This window comes from Barbus barbus (genome assembly GCF_936440315.1).
Source record: "Barbus barbus genome assembly, chromosome: 5".
NCBI lineage: Eukaryota > Metazoa > Chordata > Actinopteri > Cypriniformes > Cyprinidae > Barbus > Barbus barbus.
The window spans coordinates 31,719,562-31,736,497 of record NC_136733.1 but is presented as its reverse complement, the minus strand read 5'-3'; the positions used below and the strand labels follow the sequence as shown (position 1 = coordinate 31,736,497).

General features: G+C 38.3%; 1 protein-coding gene across 6 annotated transcripts in view; it reads left to right on the top strand.

Annotated features, from left to right (window-relative positions):
• Positions 1-13,046, top strand: part of LOC306869634 (AP-1 complex subunit beta-1) — a 36,559-nt gene extending 23,513 nt beyond the window's left edge. For all 6 annotated transcript variants that reach the window (XM_079416462.1, XM_079416465.1, XM_079416463.1 and 3 more), the window contains 5 exons: positions 75-204; positions 2,488-2,572; positions 3,332-3,418; positions 4,670-4,824; positions 11,516-13,046. In XM_079416462.1, the coding sequence (XP_079272588.1) occupies positions 75-204; positions 2,488-2,572; positions 3,332-3,418; positions 4,670-4,824; positions 11,516-11,590 (532 nt within the window). In that variant the 3' untranslated portion in view covers positions 11,591-13,046. The remainder of the gene's footprint in view (positions 1-74; positions 205-2,487; positions 2,573-3,331; positions 3,419-4,669; positions 4,825-11,515) is intronic.
• The last annotated feature ends 3,890 nt before the right edge of the window (positions 13,047-16,936 follow it).

Below are 16,936 nucleotides of genomic sequence, written 5' to 3'. Positions count from 1 at the left end.
TCAGTTTCTGTAAAAAAAAAAAAATCAGTTTTTGTTGCATCGCTAGTCTAAACTGTTTCTCTGTTTTTCTGTAGTTTCGGTCTCGCACCTGCTGGCCCTCTGCAGGTTCTGACTCCTCTGAGCCCCAATCAGACCATTGATGTTAGTCTCCCCCTCAGCATGAACGGCCCTGTCATGAAAATGGAACCTCTCAACAATCTGCAGGTAATATATCCACTGCATTTCTGCAGCATCATAATTCACGTGCCGTATGAAATGAGTGTTGTGCTGTTAAGCAATAAAGCAAGTCCCTGGTGAGCATTATTAGCGGAGGCTGCAGCCCAAAAAGCCACTCCAGAGACAGTATAGACATTAAGTGTGGGTGGTTACCAAGGGATGCAATTTCTCAGAAGAGATTCAGTAAAAGTTTTTTTTTTTGTTTTTTTTTTTCATCAGTGGTTCTCCCTTGACCGTTTGCACTCTCTTTTCTGTCTTTCTCCCCCTCTCACTGCATGTCCATTTCTGTCTTCTTTTGATCAGGGTTGTAGGTCTGCAGCAGTACAGCAATAGGTCTGAATTAGCTTTGCCTGATTATCTCTCTCAGTGGAATCATTCACAGTGCTCTCCAATGACTGTGGGATTTGTGGTTTATTTCCCAATGCAGACTACAATAGGAATGCATAGGCATTATGGAACAGGGCATTCACTAATTGGTAGTAATTAAACCAGGAAAAGATTGTGTTGAGCTTCAGGGACTGTTTTGGTTGGGTGAAGCAAATGCAAAAATATAGGATCCCTCTTCTCTCTCAGAGCCCTAAAGAAGAGTAAAAGAAGATAGTGTTTTAATCGGAAGATTTTATAGAGCCCTTCAGGCTTCATCTAATGCCATTTTCAAATTAAATGTAGAGATTAGTGAGCGTCGTGTTCAGGATGCTCATGTTAGATTGGCATTAAATGGTTAATCATAAATGTGTCTCTTTCACTTTCTGCTCTGTGCTTTATCGTTGAAGTCATCAGCAGGGGTTTAAGAGAGCTGTATGATAATAATTATAGGATTTGCCACTCTGAATCACAGGAGGCAACATGAATTTTATCTCCATTTTTCTAGGACTGATGTAACAACAATATATCTGGATATCAGGCAGCTCACAGCTTCAGCACTTGTATTTGATCTGGACGTGCTTTGGCTTACCATGCATTTCCAGTCTTTGCAGGCATGGATTACAACAGCTGATACTTCCAGTCCCAGAGAGGCTTGTGGCATTATTAATTTCACACGTGGCTGCCGATAATAGATCAGTTATTCATTGCAGTGGCATCACAGGAAGTGAATGTTACTCATAGACTGAATGAAAGGCATTATTTATTTATTTTTCTGTAGCTTGACACATTGTCATTATTTGCAAGGCCAATAATACTGTAGATAAATCTCAACAGAAGAGAAACCAATTCTAATACGTCATGTTTGGTTCAATTCCTGACAATTACACAAAATGAAAGTTTAATTTCTGATTTCACATTAATTAGTACATTGTTTTTCTTCATTATATTTTGCCTGATGTTTCTGTAGTGTTTCTAACTAGTGAGGGAGGGATGCATCCTGTTTGTGCAGCTCAGAGCGGTTTTGCTGAATGAATTATTCAGAAGTGGAGTGTAGCAGGTCTGGATTTCTATGTGGAACTGCCTGTCTCTCTCTGAGGCTGTGTAGTCTCTATTCTGATGGATGCTGTGCACCTGCTGTCAGCGTTTATAAAAGCTCTCCTGGGTGCCTTTCAATCCCTCATGCTCTCAGAAGATTTACAGCCATAATCAGATAAAGTTTGGTGTGTGTTTTTTTTTTTTTCAGCTGCAAACTTACTAATGCACAAAATGGAAAAACAAAGAAATTATTGGTTGTATTTAATCTGAGTTGTTAAGCACTTTTTGTTTTTCTTTAAAATTCATGCAAATAAAAACTAAATTAGGATGATTTTTGGGGCAAGAAACCTCAACTTGTAACATTTTACAATAACAGTAATATAGACAATCACTCACGTAGAATATATTTCTATCTGATTCTTTAGGACAGTTGTTTTTGAGTATGATTGTCCAGGACAAATATTCTCACTCTGTTTTCTCGAACTGTCAGTGGGCATCTTCTATCCTCTTAGTGAGTTTGCCTTTGAGGCATTCATGCATGTTTGAAGTTCACATTCTGGCGTGCAAACATGAACTCCACGCACAGGAGCTGAACCCAACCTTTGCAAAGCCACAGAGGGTCTTAAACAAAAGAATGAAGAGAGAGAGAGAGAGGAAAAATGTCAACGAAAAAGATGATCAAAGGACCATGTTTCCCTACTATTCTGTGTGTGTGTGTGTGTGTGTGTGTATGCCATTCTTTGAAAGTAAAGAGAGGCCCATTTATTTTGGCTGAAATTATGAACTGAATCTGAGTCTTGTCCACAGCCACAATGTCTTAAATCACAGTTGTAATGTGTTTCTCTCTCTCTCTCTTTGTCGATGTTGCAGGTAGCTGTGAAGAATAACATCGACGTGTTCTACTTCAGCTGCCAATATCCCCTCAGCCTGCTCTTTGTAGAGGACGGAAAGATGGGTGAGTGTGCTTGTGTGCACCCTTAATCACTGCCTGTGTCCTCGGACGTAAGCAGGAGCGCTTCAGGTGATTGTGACGTCAATCCTTTAATTTTTTTTTGTGTTCTTTTTGTTTTGTTTTTAAGTTCTGGCTCATGACTTGTGCATGAGAGTGTGAGCACACTTGCCAGATCTGTGTCCAAATGAGTGTGTAAGAAAAGGTGTTTGGTGTTTATGTGGAAATGTGTGAGTTTGAGAGAGACAGCTTATGCATAAATGGCTTTCCCCAGGAGTCTCTTAAATGGAGTTCAGTCTCTGCAGGATATCGCACAGTAGCTGTGTCTGGAAAATATAAAAAAATACTGCCTTTGCAGGCAGAATATGCAGGTAGGAAGGCATCAAGGCACACTCGAATCATGTTGGGATTAACCATATGGGCATTTGGACACGGCTAAAGTGGGGCACCATGCAAGGTTGGAAAAATATTAAATCCATATGGGCCCTTTTTCCTAATTTCTACCAAAAATAAGGATATGCATTGCTTGGTTATCGCTAAAGCTTACTAGAATATGTTGTACATCTTTAGACATGACTATATGTTGCCTGAAAAACCAGTCTAAAAGCATATTTGATGTGGGGTGCCTATATACAAAAACATCTGTCTGACAGCAGGACAGCAGCCTTCAGTTTCAGTTACAGCCAAACTGCATTCTTCTTTTTTTGCTTTATTTTTTTATTTTTTTCCTCTCACATGAACTCCTTTTGTCCCTCTGCTTCTCAGAACGTCAGGTGTTCCTGGCCACCTGGAAGGACATTCCAAATGACAACGAGGCACAGTTCCAAATCAAAGACATCCACCTGAACTCAGGTAACAGGAATAAATATGTGCTGTGCATGAGTGAATTGGGTAAAGTGCGAGGAGGAAGATGGGAACGAATGAAATGAAGGAAATAAAATAAATAAGCAAAGATAGCACTGATAGAGTAGAGCACTTCCCTCCATCCTATGTATTATATTGACTGTCGCACGCTCTGTCTTTTAAAAGAACACACGGTCCTGTTGAGGTCTGTCTCTGAAGAGTGCTGATCCGGTGGCATGTCTGGGTGTAATTAACTCGAGGCAGGTTTTTGGGGAATAATCCTCTTCTGCATGACTGTTTGCATAAAATAATTGTGAATCACACAGGCATGAACATGCACACACACTCTCAGTGATATTGCTAATGAATGCACTGTGGGTGTCTTCCGTGCTCTTTTTTTATTTATTTATTTATTTTTATTTTTTTAACTTTCTCTCTTCTATCCATGTGGCTTGGTATTTAATATAGGTGTTTGCTGCATTGTTGTATATAAATCTCCTGTCCCAAAACTAAATATTTTTGTTAGCAAAGATTTGAGTTTGTAATTAAATGAATATGATGAGAAAGAGCAGCACAAAATATACAGTAAAGAGACAACTCAACTTTGTACCTCATCAGTAACTTATTTTGATAGAAGTTAATACTTTTATTCAGCAAGCAATTAATTTGATAAAGTGTCAGTAAAGACATTTATAATATTACAATAAAAATTCTGTTTTATATAAATGCTGTTTTGAACTTTCTATTCATAAAAGAATCCTGAATAAAATGTATTTTATCGAATGAACATAAAAGACTTCTTTAAAAAACATTTAGTAATTAAAACTTTTGAACAGTAGTCTATTAGTCACATCTGAATCCCAAAAGAATGTTGTGAGATGGTTCTTTTTAGTGAATTGGTGAAGCCATGTATCGTTTAAATTAGTGGATATCAAATTAACATTTCATTTTACTCTTTGAAGTGAAGATCAATGCTTTTGTTCTATGAAAAAATAGGCAACTTAGACACTTAAGATCTTTTTTCATGAAAGAATAAAAATAGAAGAATTTGAAGTTGAATTATGCATAAATTAAAATTTGTTTCTTTTAAAACGTTTCTTTTAAATCAGACTAATTACCGAATGGTTCATATATCAACGTGTAAGTAAAAATACGCATTTGCTACAGAGTTGCCATAGAGACTCACTCAGGTTCGCTTTGTCTTCAGAAAACCTGCTATGTGTGTCTGTGTTTTGTTAACGAGTAACTTCTTTCTCACAGACGCGGCCAGCAACAAGCTGCAAGGCAGTAATATCTTCACCATAGCCAAGAGAACAGTGGAGGGGCAGGACATGCTGTACCAGTCTGTCAAACTCACCAACGGCATTTGGGTGCTGGCAGAAATGCGCATACAGACCGGCAACCCCAACTACACGGTAAATGTGAAGAAAGAGACATGGAGGATGTTGTAGTGGATGTGAAGAGACTAGCAAAATACCACTCGAACACACATAGATCGATAAAGACAAGAGGATGTGCTGGAGGAGACTGTAGCGGCTGCATGTGAGAGAGTGTTTCGCAGAACGACTCTCCTGTTATTTCCTAATGAGTCATGTGGGAACAAGATCTGTGTGTTTGTGTGCACACATGAGAGAAGAAGCGGGTAAAAGGGGAAAGGACTGCTGGGTAGATCAAAGACCTTCTGAAAGCTGAAGGTGCATGCCTAGATAGCATTTTACTGGCATTATAGGTGCCTCCGAGTCCAAAAATGCTGTCTAGTCAGGCTGCATGCTAGGTTGGAAACACAGCCATTGTGATCAGAGAGAGAGAGTATTTGGCAAATCCTGGGTGGGTGAAGATAAGGAAAGAAGATTGTCAAGAAAAGATGTCAATCCTCCTGTCAGTCCTTTCTCCCTTTGGTTTTGTGGGATTTGCCATTATCACTCAGCCCAATGCGGAGTGTTTGTTTCTTCTCCCTCGTGTTCACATTTCCCACATGAATCATGCTTCACACAATTGTAGGGCACCATTTATTCTCTCAGATCTCAGGTGTACCTAGAATTGTTTATGCCTAGAATTAGCAGAGTATGCAGAGAATTGAATTATTAATATATTATACAATTATAATTATTTTTGCTCCGAGTTAATCAGCATATTCAGCTGTTTTCATCATAACATGCACATTTATTATGTTATAGTAGTGGGTGTACCATTATTTTTCTTTAAAGCAATATGTGCACAAATCCCATCTTCTTTAAAGAAGACACAAGATATGTTACATAAACTATTATCTAACACAAAATTAATCACATTAAATAGATCTAGCCCCTACTGAGTGCTTAATTTAGGCTAAATCTGTGACATGTATCCTCTAGCACATCTTATTGTCTAAGTGGTAAATGTTACTATTTATGATGTTTGATTTTATTGTATTTTTTTCCTGTGTGTTTGCTCATATCTGCACTCACCTTTGATGACATCACAATGCAGGAAATGGAGGTTGGGTGTTTTTTCCCCAAAAATAATCTTAACTTAAACTAAACGTCTAATCTTTTACACCTTGCGGCCTTTAAATGAGCATGTTCTTTCTTTGACTTCCTTCTATCAACAGTAAACAGTCCACTGAAACAAAGCATGTCTGTAATAACCGTGAATGTTACAGCTATGTGACTTCATATAAGAGCAACTGTTTTGAATGATCAAGCAAACCACACGAGGAAATGTGTAGAAAACATGGAGTTATATTTTCTAGTATTTCCTCTGTCATGATAGAAAAGCATGATATTATAGGAAGATACAGAGGTTGTGTGCACAGAATTGTTTTCCAGATTTCATTCCAGGAATAATCAAATTGAATAGCCTTCATCAAAGGAGTTGCTCTTCAGCAGGAACCCGTCGAATCACGGCATGTGCTTTTAATGTGCACAAGACTCGCACTCCTATACACACACCAGTGTTTCCTGCAGCGCTTTCAAGCTGAATCTAAAAATCCGCTGTTTAGTGTTGTCACGGTACCAAAATTTCAGTATTCAGTACCAATACCAGTGAAAATCCACGGTTCTCGGGACCAATTTCGGGAAACCAAAGCAAAATATGCTAATTAAAAAAAACATTCTTTATGCTTATTTAAAATTGTTTCAAGTTTTTCCACAAGTAATAAAAGTATGAAAAATGTTAAACAAGTTTGACCCAAAAGTTTGTCATATTTCTGCTGCTGCTGAAAAACAACTGTTTGCTGGTGCTTCATGATCTTCCTCAGCCTGCAGCTGTAAAAGGAAAATATCATATACTTAAGTAAAGAAATGGGCCGAGTCTGACCAAATGCAACATTAGATTGACAACAGCCCAAATATAACATTTCAGTAAATAACAAACTTCGACTTTTATAAATTTAGATACGATTACATATATTTAAAGTCAAGTGTCTACCAAATAATGGAAACTGTAGTATTAAAAGCACTTTACAATAAGATTCCATTTGTTAGATAACATGACCTATAATAGTTATACAGCAATTCTTCTTCTTGAGGTTCATTTTAAAAATGTACTAATACATTAAATCAGAAGTTCAGTCTGTTAAAATTATTTAAAGAACAAACATGAATGATCAAGTGTTTTAATTAAATAACATTCAAAAACACATTCACTCACTGTAAGTTGATGTTACATAATAAAATGAAGTCATGTCAATGAATGGTATCTTATTGTAAAGTCTACAGGAGATCAAATTTGACTCTACTTTCATTTAATCCAAACTGTGTACATATTTAATTTTAAAGGGCTTTCAAAACCTGCTAGAGTTATCCAGCCAAGAATAACAACTATGTTAGCTAAAAAAAAAAAAAAAGCCCAGAACTGCTTTTCTGATGGACTGATTTGACAAACACTATTAAACATTTGTACATTCTCTAACACGCATATTTTAGATTCACAATTCATTTAAAAGCATCTGGTGTGAAAAAATTGTAAATACAATGTCCTGTTTTTTGTTTTTTTTACCCTAATACAAGTTACATTTACATTTAGTAATTTGGCAGACTCTTTTATCCAAAGCGACTTACAATTGGGGAATACAAAAAGCGATTCATCTTGAAGAGGCAATCAGACAGAGGAAGTGCTCGTAACACCAAGTCTCAGTCATTGTTCAAATAAGTACAAGCTAGTAGGTGGAGAGAAAGATAGAGGGAAAGTTTTTTTTTTTTTTTTTTTTTTTTTGAGTTTAGGATGAAGTCAAGTACTGCCGAAAGAGATGAGTTTTCAGTTGTTGCTTGAAGGTTGCCAGGGATCCGGCGTTCTGGATAGGGGTGGGAAGATTATTCCACCAGCCAGGAATGGTGAACGAGAATGTTCTGGAGAGTGATTTTGAGCCTCTCTGTGATGGTACCACAAGGCGTCGCTCACTAGCAGATCTCAAACTTCTGGAGGGGATGTAGGTTCGTAATAGTGAGTGGAAGTAGGAGGGTGCAGAGCCTGTGGTAGATCTGTACGCAAGCATCAGTGACTTGAACTGGATGCGAGCTGCCACTGGTAGCCAGTGCAAGGAGATGAAGAGAGGTGTAACATGTGCTCTTTTGAGCTCGTTGAAGATCAGTCGTGCCGCTGCATTCTGATCTTCTGAAGTTATAGGAGCATTAGAAACTTCATTCTAATGCTCATTATATTAGTGTTAGTTATGCTAACGATTAACTCTGCTATAACGGCAATGTTTATTTCAATCCGATATTCAAATTAAAATATGGAATAATAATCATAACAGAATGTCTAAATATTAAATTGAAACTTACCTGCTTGAACTTTCATTTTATCCGGGTGTCGGTCTTTAAAGTGTTTTGTTGTGTTTCCTCCTTTTGAGGTCGCCCTGTCTCAGTGCTTTTATGAAGAGCGCATCTGCGCACCTTTCGGATAGCGCAGCAAGAACCGGGTTGACCGGGTACTCGGTACCACCGGTGCTCAAAGAAACCTGGTACCGTGACGTTTTCATTAGTACCGACTCATTTAAAACAAATTTTACAAACATTCTGACAAATCTTTCATTGAATAAACTAAATTTGTTGAAAAATTTGATTTGCGCACTTAAACTGCAAGTTGGCTATACGGGGCACAAATTTCTGAAGGAAACACTGATGCACAACACATCTGTATGGGACTGCTGATCTTCCATCTCTCTCCTCACATCCTAACAGCCACTTTAAGAGGCAGAACTGTTTTTCACATCTCAGACACGGGCTCCATGAATCGTGGTTGTTTTGTTCCTTGCTGCTGTTGTAGCATATAAACAATATTTGTCTGAAAGGACAGAAAAAGGTGGCAGTGTGGCTATACTGTGAACTGCTGTGATATGTTATTTTCTTTAAATATCTAGCAATGTTTCCATTAGCTACAAAGCTCTACAATTTGTCACTGTTCATCGTCCCTATGGAAACCAGGCGTCAAATGGCATGGCCCGATTCCCCTTTAAAAGCTGCGAGCGTCTGATGGCAGGGATCTGTTAAAGCATTCCTCCGCAAACCTTCATGCAGCACCTTGCTGTTTCCACTCTTCCTGTCATCCCACCATGTCGTCTGTTTTCATTTGCGCTTTGATTTACATTCTTCTCTATTGGCGCAACCCGCTGCTATATCTCTAAGTCTTAGAGTCACACCATCCACTCTTCCTTCGTTCTGTGGTTCATGCCCACCACCCACCTGTGCAGTATCTCCAGTCAAATTATAGAACAATGTAACTGTTAATAAAACGCCTCTGCGTACAGGAAGCTGATGCCACAAAGCAAGTCGGCACCAGTGTCATTGCTTCTATGTGCATTTGTGCACCCACTACATTCTGCATGAAGCTAAGACAAAATCCTCCATATCTTGAAGGGGAGCAGGCTGGGGGTTCATTGATAAGGACATGCCACCTCATTCTTAGATGTTCTCAACCAATTCATTCAACTAATTTACCTGTTTAAATTTTACTGGTGAGGAGTTGAATGAGTTTTACACTGTTCCCCAAGCTGTATATTGATCTTTATTTTTATATATCTTTGTACAGTACATTGCATGTTCATTTTATAATTTTAATATATACTACCATTAAGTAAGACTTTGGGGGTCAGTAACTTTTTTTTTTTTTTTTTTTTTTTTTTATGACCCCAACTTTTTTTTTTTTTAATACTTTGATTTATTTTATTTTTATTTTTTTAAATGAATACTTTAATATTCATCAAGGATGCATTCAGTAGATCGAAAGTGACAGCAAAGACATATGTAAAATGTACAAAAGCGTTCTATTTCAAATAAATGCCGTAGTACTTTCAATTAGTCAAAAAAGTCCTGAAAATAATCGCTGCTTCCACACAAAAAATATTAAGCACAAATGTTTTCATCATTGATCATAAGAAATATTTATTGTGCAGCAAATCAGTATATAAAGGATCATGTGACACTGAAGATGAATTATGGCTGCTAAAAATGAAGCTTTGCCATCACAGGAATATTGTATTTTAAAATGCATTGCAATGCTATAACATTTCACAGTATTAATATTACTGTAAAACTGTATAAAAGCTGCTGCCTTAAACATAAGAGACTTCTTTCAAAAACATTAGAAACCTTGCTCACCCTAAACTTTAAAGAAGAATTTATTTTGTAATAAACTGCAATATGTTACTTTTAATGTTTTTTTTTAAATGTTATCAAATGCCTATTTAAATCAGTATGCATTAATTGAATAAATTAATATATTCTGATTGGCTGCGATTCTATTCTATAATAAAGCATTTTTACATTGAAACAAACATGCAAAAACTCGTCATTGGAAACATGTTCCATCATCCTTGGTGAACACCGTATTAGTCATCTCTAACTTAGAGTTCTTTCTTTTGACTAGTGGGAGCCTCACAATCACAAATCTGCTGTGGAAAGCTGCAGGGTGATCTCGTAGAAGCCCAGAGAGAGCTCTTGGGTTTGGGAGGGATAAATTGTGCCATTGATGTCTCACTTAGGCTCTTCTCTTTTCCTTTCCGCGCTTCAAATGTCCTGGTGCGCAGTACCCACAGACTTTCTGATTATCCTCTGTATGGTTGGTCCGTGAGAAGCCTCGAGTCTGCTGCAGCACTCACTTGACAAAAGAGGAAGCAGGTGTTGCAGTAGATGGAGGTCTCCACTCATGCCGACCTCTCCAAGCGCAGTCACTCCTCTGACATTAGTGTGCATTTGTTTGTCTGTTACTCTGTTAGTGCCACATGAGATCAGTTTAGGAGGAACAGCTTTTTATGTGGCTCATTGCAGGTAAACACAGCTTGCTTATGAATTTGCTACAGGTGGTTAGTTTAAATTGTTTCTCAAAAAGAGGTAAAGGCAGAGACATTCAACACCATTCAGATGTTTGTGGTTGGCAAGACTTCATAATGCTTGTGAAAGAATATCTAATCCTCACCCAGACTGCATGTATTTGATCCAAAATGCAATAAAACCGTAATACGGTGAAAATGTACAGTTTTATTATTTTAACACATTTTCAAATGCAATTTATTTCAGCAGCCATTACTCTAGTATTCAGTGTCGCATGATCCGTCAACAGTTGTGCTTTGTTGTAATTGTGTGAAAACTATAATGAATTTTTCAGGTTTCTTTGAAGTTTAGGGTTTCTTAGATGGATTATAAATGGCTTTATTGTCTCTTTTGATTACGTTAATGCATGTATGAAAGTATTAATTTCTTTTTAATCTCGCTTGACCCCAAACATTTGAACAGTAGTGTAGTGTACATTTATAGAATTTATTTTATATATTCCTGGTGCAAGTAAAATGTAAAAAAAAGCTTTCAGATTAGAAATTAATGTAAGAACCTTTTCTTCAGCTAATAAGGCAAAAATGGGAAGTGTTAGTCATAAAGTTTAAATTTGTTTTGATCTGCTACATGGCAGTGTTTGTAATTTTGTGCTCTTGGCACAGTGAAGGCGATTTATATTATATTAGTGTATTGACAGGCTTTCAGCATTACTAGTGTTTATTTTCTCTCACCTTCTTTTTCTCCATTTTGTAACGTCTTAATTTTCTTAGCATGCCCTCAAATCTTCACTTAACAATTTTATGAAATTCAAATTGTTAGTGTATTTTATTCTAATCTCTTTCTGTTTTTTCCTTAGCTGTCGATAAAGTGCAGAGCGCCAGAGGTGTCTCAGTTTGTGTACCAGTGCTACGAGTTGGTGCTGAAGAACTGAAGTGGGGGGAAACCAACAGGAAACAGCAGTTCCCAGGCATCGTTTGGGTGACTGAAACTTGATTGGACCAGTCAGAGAAAGAACCCCTGCTGTCTTGCATTTCCCTCAGACTGTTCTTTCAGCATTGACTGAATCCCAAGGAATTTTTCTTCATTATTTTGTCCATTCCCAACACCCATCTTTATCCCTCCTGTTTCTACCTTGCAGTCCTTAAAATATAACAGTTGCAGTAAAATTCAAAACACAAAATATAAAGACATAATCTCTATTTCACACATGTGCAGGTGTTCTACTCGGCAAATTTCATTCTTGTACTACATGATTACTACACTGTTTATCGTTGGTTGTTTTTCCCCCTCATGGAGGTTAAGCATCATACACAGATGATCTCGGAGTTTTAGACCAGCCTGTATTCGTCATCCATCCAGTTGTAGGAAGGGTGTGTTTACTACAGTTGAGAGAAACCTTTCAACACTGCTGTTTTTAATTTAGTCTAAATAATCAGACAGTGGGTCACTGGGTTTGTATTCACACAAACAGTTCAGATCTTTATTTATTTTTTGTTCTATTTTATTAAAGCTCTCCCTGGTCTTTCCTCAGTAATTTAGGTCTCCTGCAATTTCTTTTAAGGGAATGCTGTGTGTTTATCCAGAAGCACTATTGCTGAGTAAACTTTTTCTTCAAAATATCTCTGTATTTGGTGATGACTAAGTTTGCAGTCATGTTTTGCTATTAAGCTGGGTTTATTTTTAGTTACTACTGTCTTTTGTGTGCTGTGTGTGTGTGTGTGTGTGTGTGTGTGCGTGCTCGCTCAAGTTGGAGATGTAAACTGCTGCATGTTCTGTTCCTCCTCCTGGCAATATTCCCTGTCCTCCCTTATTCCCTGAATGACTATGTACATGCCTATACATTTGGGTGGGTTGTTAATTTAGTGTTTGTGTTGATAAACTGTTAGATCTGTGAGGGAGACTTGACTCCTAAGATCATACTGCAGAAAGTGATATTCTTTATGCTATGAATCTCTCTTAAATCACACTGAACGCGATGCTCCTGAAGTCTCCTGCTTTGCAAAACAACTTGTTCACTGAACACGTTTCTCCTCCCATTCTTTACAGGACAGGGAAATGTTGTTAAGCTTTCATGTCCATATGATGTTTAATTATTTTAAATGATGTTGACATGGACAAACCTCTCTCAAGCTTAATGTAAAATAGCACCAGACAAAACACTGCTGACCTGGCACACACAATGTTGTGTGTGTACACTTAGAAGTTCCCAAATAATATTGATTATTGTTTTTCTTTTAATCATAGTTTGTTGATTCTGTATGTGTGTTGTATTCTGTGGGTTTAGTCGTGGGGGTGACTACAAGGAGATGTGCAAAGGAATTTGCTTTACTTTTTGTTGGATTCTGTCATGAATGCATCTGTTAAAGAAATTAAAAAAGTATATTACCCATTGATTTAAAGTGTAATTTATTCGGGCTGGATAATAAAAATATAATAATAAACATTCAAACTAAACCCTAAACCCTTGGTTTAAATAACACGGACTGTCCAACAAGTGCTTCAGAAATGTGTGATCCCTCAGCAAATGTGATCCCTCATTATATTTTAATACTTCATGACTATATTATAGTAATATAGTATATTATTGATCCAATATATTACTGTCTCTGGTGAGACATGTGATGTGCTGTCTGTATTTTGGCAGTTTTGCTATGGAAAAAAATATCTTCCAGTAACCCTGCTTCAGTGTGGAAAGGCATGAAGTATATCACCAGTTACAAGACACCATCCCCCAGCACTCTGGAGAATCAACAACTGGCAGACGACTTGAACGAGTTTTATTGTTGTTTTGAAAAAACACCCCACACCCGGCCTGAACACCTCTCCACACAACCATTAACACCTCCAGCAACCCTCCTCTCCCCCACACCTACAATTCAAATCAGCGAAGAAGATGTATGCCAGGTCTTCAGAAAGAACAATAGAAGGAAAGCACCAGGCCCAGACGGTGTGTCACCAGCCTGCCTGAAATCCTGTGCTGACCAGCTGGCCCCCATCTTCACATAGATCACTGGAGCTGTGTGAAGTCCCCTCATGCTTCAAATGCTCCACCATCATCCCCGTCCCAAAGAAACCCAAAATTACTGGACTTAATGACTACAGACCTGTGGCCCTAATGTCTGTAGCCATGAAATAATTTGAAAGACTGGTTTTGGCTTATCTGAAGGACATCACTGGTCCCTTACTGGACCCCCTGCAGTTTGCCTACAGAGCAAACAGGTCTGTGGATGATGCAGTCAACATGGGACTGCACTTCATCCTGAAGCATCTGGACAGACCAGGGATTTATGTGAGGATCCTATTTGTGGACTTCAGCTCCGCTTTTAACACCATCTTCACGGAAACCCTTCAGAATAAACTAACCCAGCTCTCCGTCCCCACCTCCGTCTGTCAGTGGATCAACCGCTTCCTGACAGACAGACAGCAGGTAGTAAAGCTTGGTAAATTCACATCCAGTACTCGTACCATCAGCACTGGAGCTCCTCAGGGCTGCCTACTCTCCCCACTGCTCTTCTCCCTCTACACCAACGACTGCACATCTAAAGACCCCTCTGTCAAGCTCCTGAAGTTTGCAGATGACACCACACCGATCGGCCTCATTCAGGACGGTGACAAGTCTGCTTACAGACAGGAGGTTAAGGAGCTGGCTGTCTGGTGCAGTCTTAAAAACCTGGAGCTTAACACGCTCAAAACTGTGGAGATGATAGTGGACTTCAGGAGAAACCGGCCTGCTCTCCCCCCACTCACCATCATGAACAGCACTGTGACTGCAGTGGAGTCATTCAGATTCCTGGGCACCACCATCTCTCAGGACCTGAAGTGGGATATTCACATAGACTCCATTGTCAGAAAGGCCCAGCAGAGGTTGTACTTTCTTCGCCAGCTCAGAAGTTCAATCTGCCACAGGAGCTACTGAAACAGTTCTACTCCGCCATCATTGAATCCATCCTCTGCACCTCAATAACTGTCTGGTTCAGCTCAGCTTCCAAATCTGACCTCAGAAGACTACGGAGGGTAGTCCGGACTGCTGAGCGAATCATTGGTACAACCCTCCCCACTCTCCAAGAACTGTACTTATCCAGAGTGAGCAAAAAGGCTGGTAAAATCACTCTGGACCCCTCACATCCAGCACACAACCTCTTTGAACTTTTACCATCTGGTCGACGCTACAGAGCTCTGAGCACCAGAACGACCAGACACAGGAACAGTTTCTTTCCTCAGGCAATCCATCTCATGAACACTCAACAATAAACGTGGAACACACAACTATAATACATTATCCATTCACCACACTCATTTATTTTATTTTTATTTTCTCATTTCTAATTTGCACATACTTGACCTGTACATACATAGTTGTCTATATTATATATTGTGTTTTTGCTGCTTTGTACATTGCCTATTTGGATATTTGTATATTATTCTTTTATTATCTGTGTCCTGTCCTGTTGCTGTCTTTCTGTTGCACTGTAGAGCTTCTGTCACTACAACAAATTCCTTGTATGTGTAAACATACTTATACATACCAATAAAGCTCATTCTGATCTGATCAAACATGCACAACGCTGCAAACTAACTCATTTAAACTGGACTTCCAAATATCACATTTTTAATATATATATAGTAAATTAAATCCTGGTGGGCACAAGCTGAACCTGTATCTCATCTAATGACATTTTCTTGAGTGAAACTAATAGTCTCTTGCCTAAAATGGAGTTGCAAAGGTTTCAAGAAGTGCCATTTATTATGGTTTGCAGGCATGCATCATCCAGTCCTTCACTAAAACATTAGGTAAAGTCTGTTTACTCATAATTGGTTGTGTAGAGTAGTTCTGTTTCAGCAATATTTCTGTTTTGTTTGGTATGTTTTTTTTGCATGTTCTTTTTGGAAGCTATAGGACATGGTATCCTCTTTTTATTCAGTACAGTATGAATCCTTGATGAGCTCATGTTTAAGCACAATTTCCTCTTTGTTGTGTTGACTGTCCTGTGGTCATGAAATTACAGTGTAATGTAGAGAGGAGCTAAGGGTTGCATTTGTGCATCCGACTATAATTCAGTGGAAGTGCAATCACGCCAAGCCAGAAGCTCAATTTTGAAGCTGATGCACTCTCAGAAATAAACGTACAAAAGCTATCAAAAGGAACACTTTTGTGCCTATTAGGTTCAAATATGTACACTTTAAGTACTAATATGTACTTTTAAGGTACCAAAATGGACCCTTTAGGTATACAAACATGTACCTTTTGAAAAAGTACCACCCCAGTGACGGCTTTTGTACTTTTATTTCTGAGAGTGTGGAAAGCAATCTAAGCAAGGAAGACAGGAGGCTTGGGTTGTAATCTATTGCTCATACTAATGAACTTGGTCTGGCAATCGAAAGCTATACATTTAGATGTTATAGCATTCACGATTGATGTTTAATGGCCAATACTGTAGAGTTGTGTGTGTATTGACCATCTTAGATACATCTCCCGAGTCCCGACTATTTGTCAGGTTTAAGAATGGAGATGGAGGGAGAAAAATAATTTTAGATGTGGACCAAGAGGACAAAAACCCAGAGCAAATAATCTTTCTTGTAAATCAAATTGGACAAATGGATGAATGTATTTCAGATTAGTAATCCAGATATCATTCGATAAGATTACTGTCCATGCTTTTTTGCCCAGCACTTCTATTATCCAAATGAGACTGGAGAAATGAAAAGCTCTAGATTAGGGACACTGTAACTTCAGGTGACCATTAAATCTGAAAAGCAGAAGTTAGAAACAACGTTACCTACTGTTTTGGGTCTAGATTTTGAGAAGGATGGATTGGAGCGGGTTTCTCTGGCTAGTGAGCGAATGGGATTTCTGTGTATAATGGAATGTGATGGGAATGGGAATAATGGGAATGGAATGGGGAATTTCTTCAGCTCCGCGCCACTCAGATAAGCAATTCCAGACCTTTCCAGGCTTTCAGTTGTTGTTGTTTTTTTTCCTTTGACGGATAAGAAATATACGAATTAACTTGACTATAACTTAAATTTCAATTTCTTCTTTGAAACTTTATTTACTCGGTATCTTGTACTTTAATTGTATGCATCATAAACACTACATCAGTGTCGTACTAAATATCAGTAGGCTACTTTCGTTTGTTTATTAAGCAGTAGGCTAGCCTAATCATCATTACTGTTTGAGCTAGACAGTCGACAGCCACCTTATTTTCTCTTGTATTTCTTCAATATTTTAAGTAATTTTCGAGTGTCCTCTTTGAGCTGTTTATAGCCAGTAAACAGC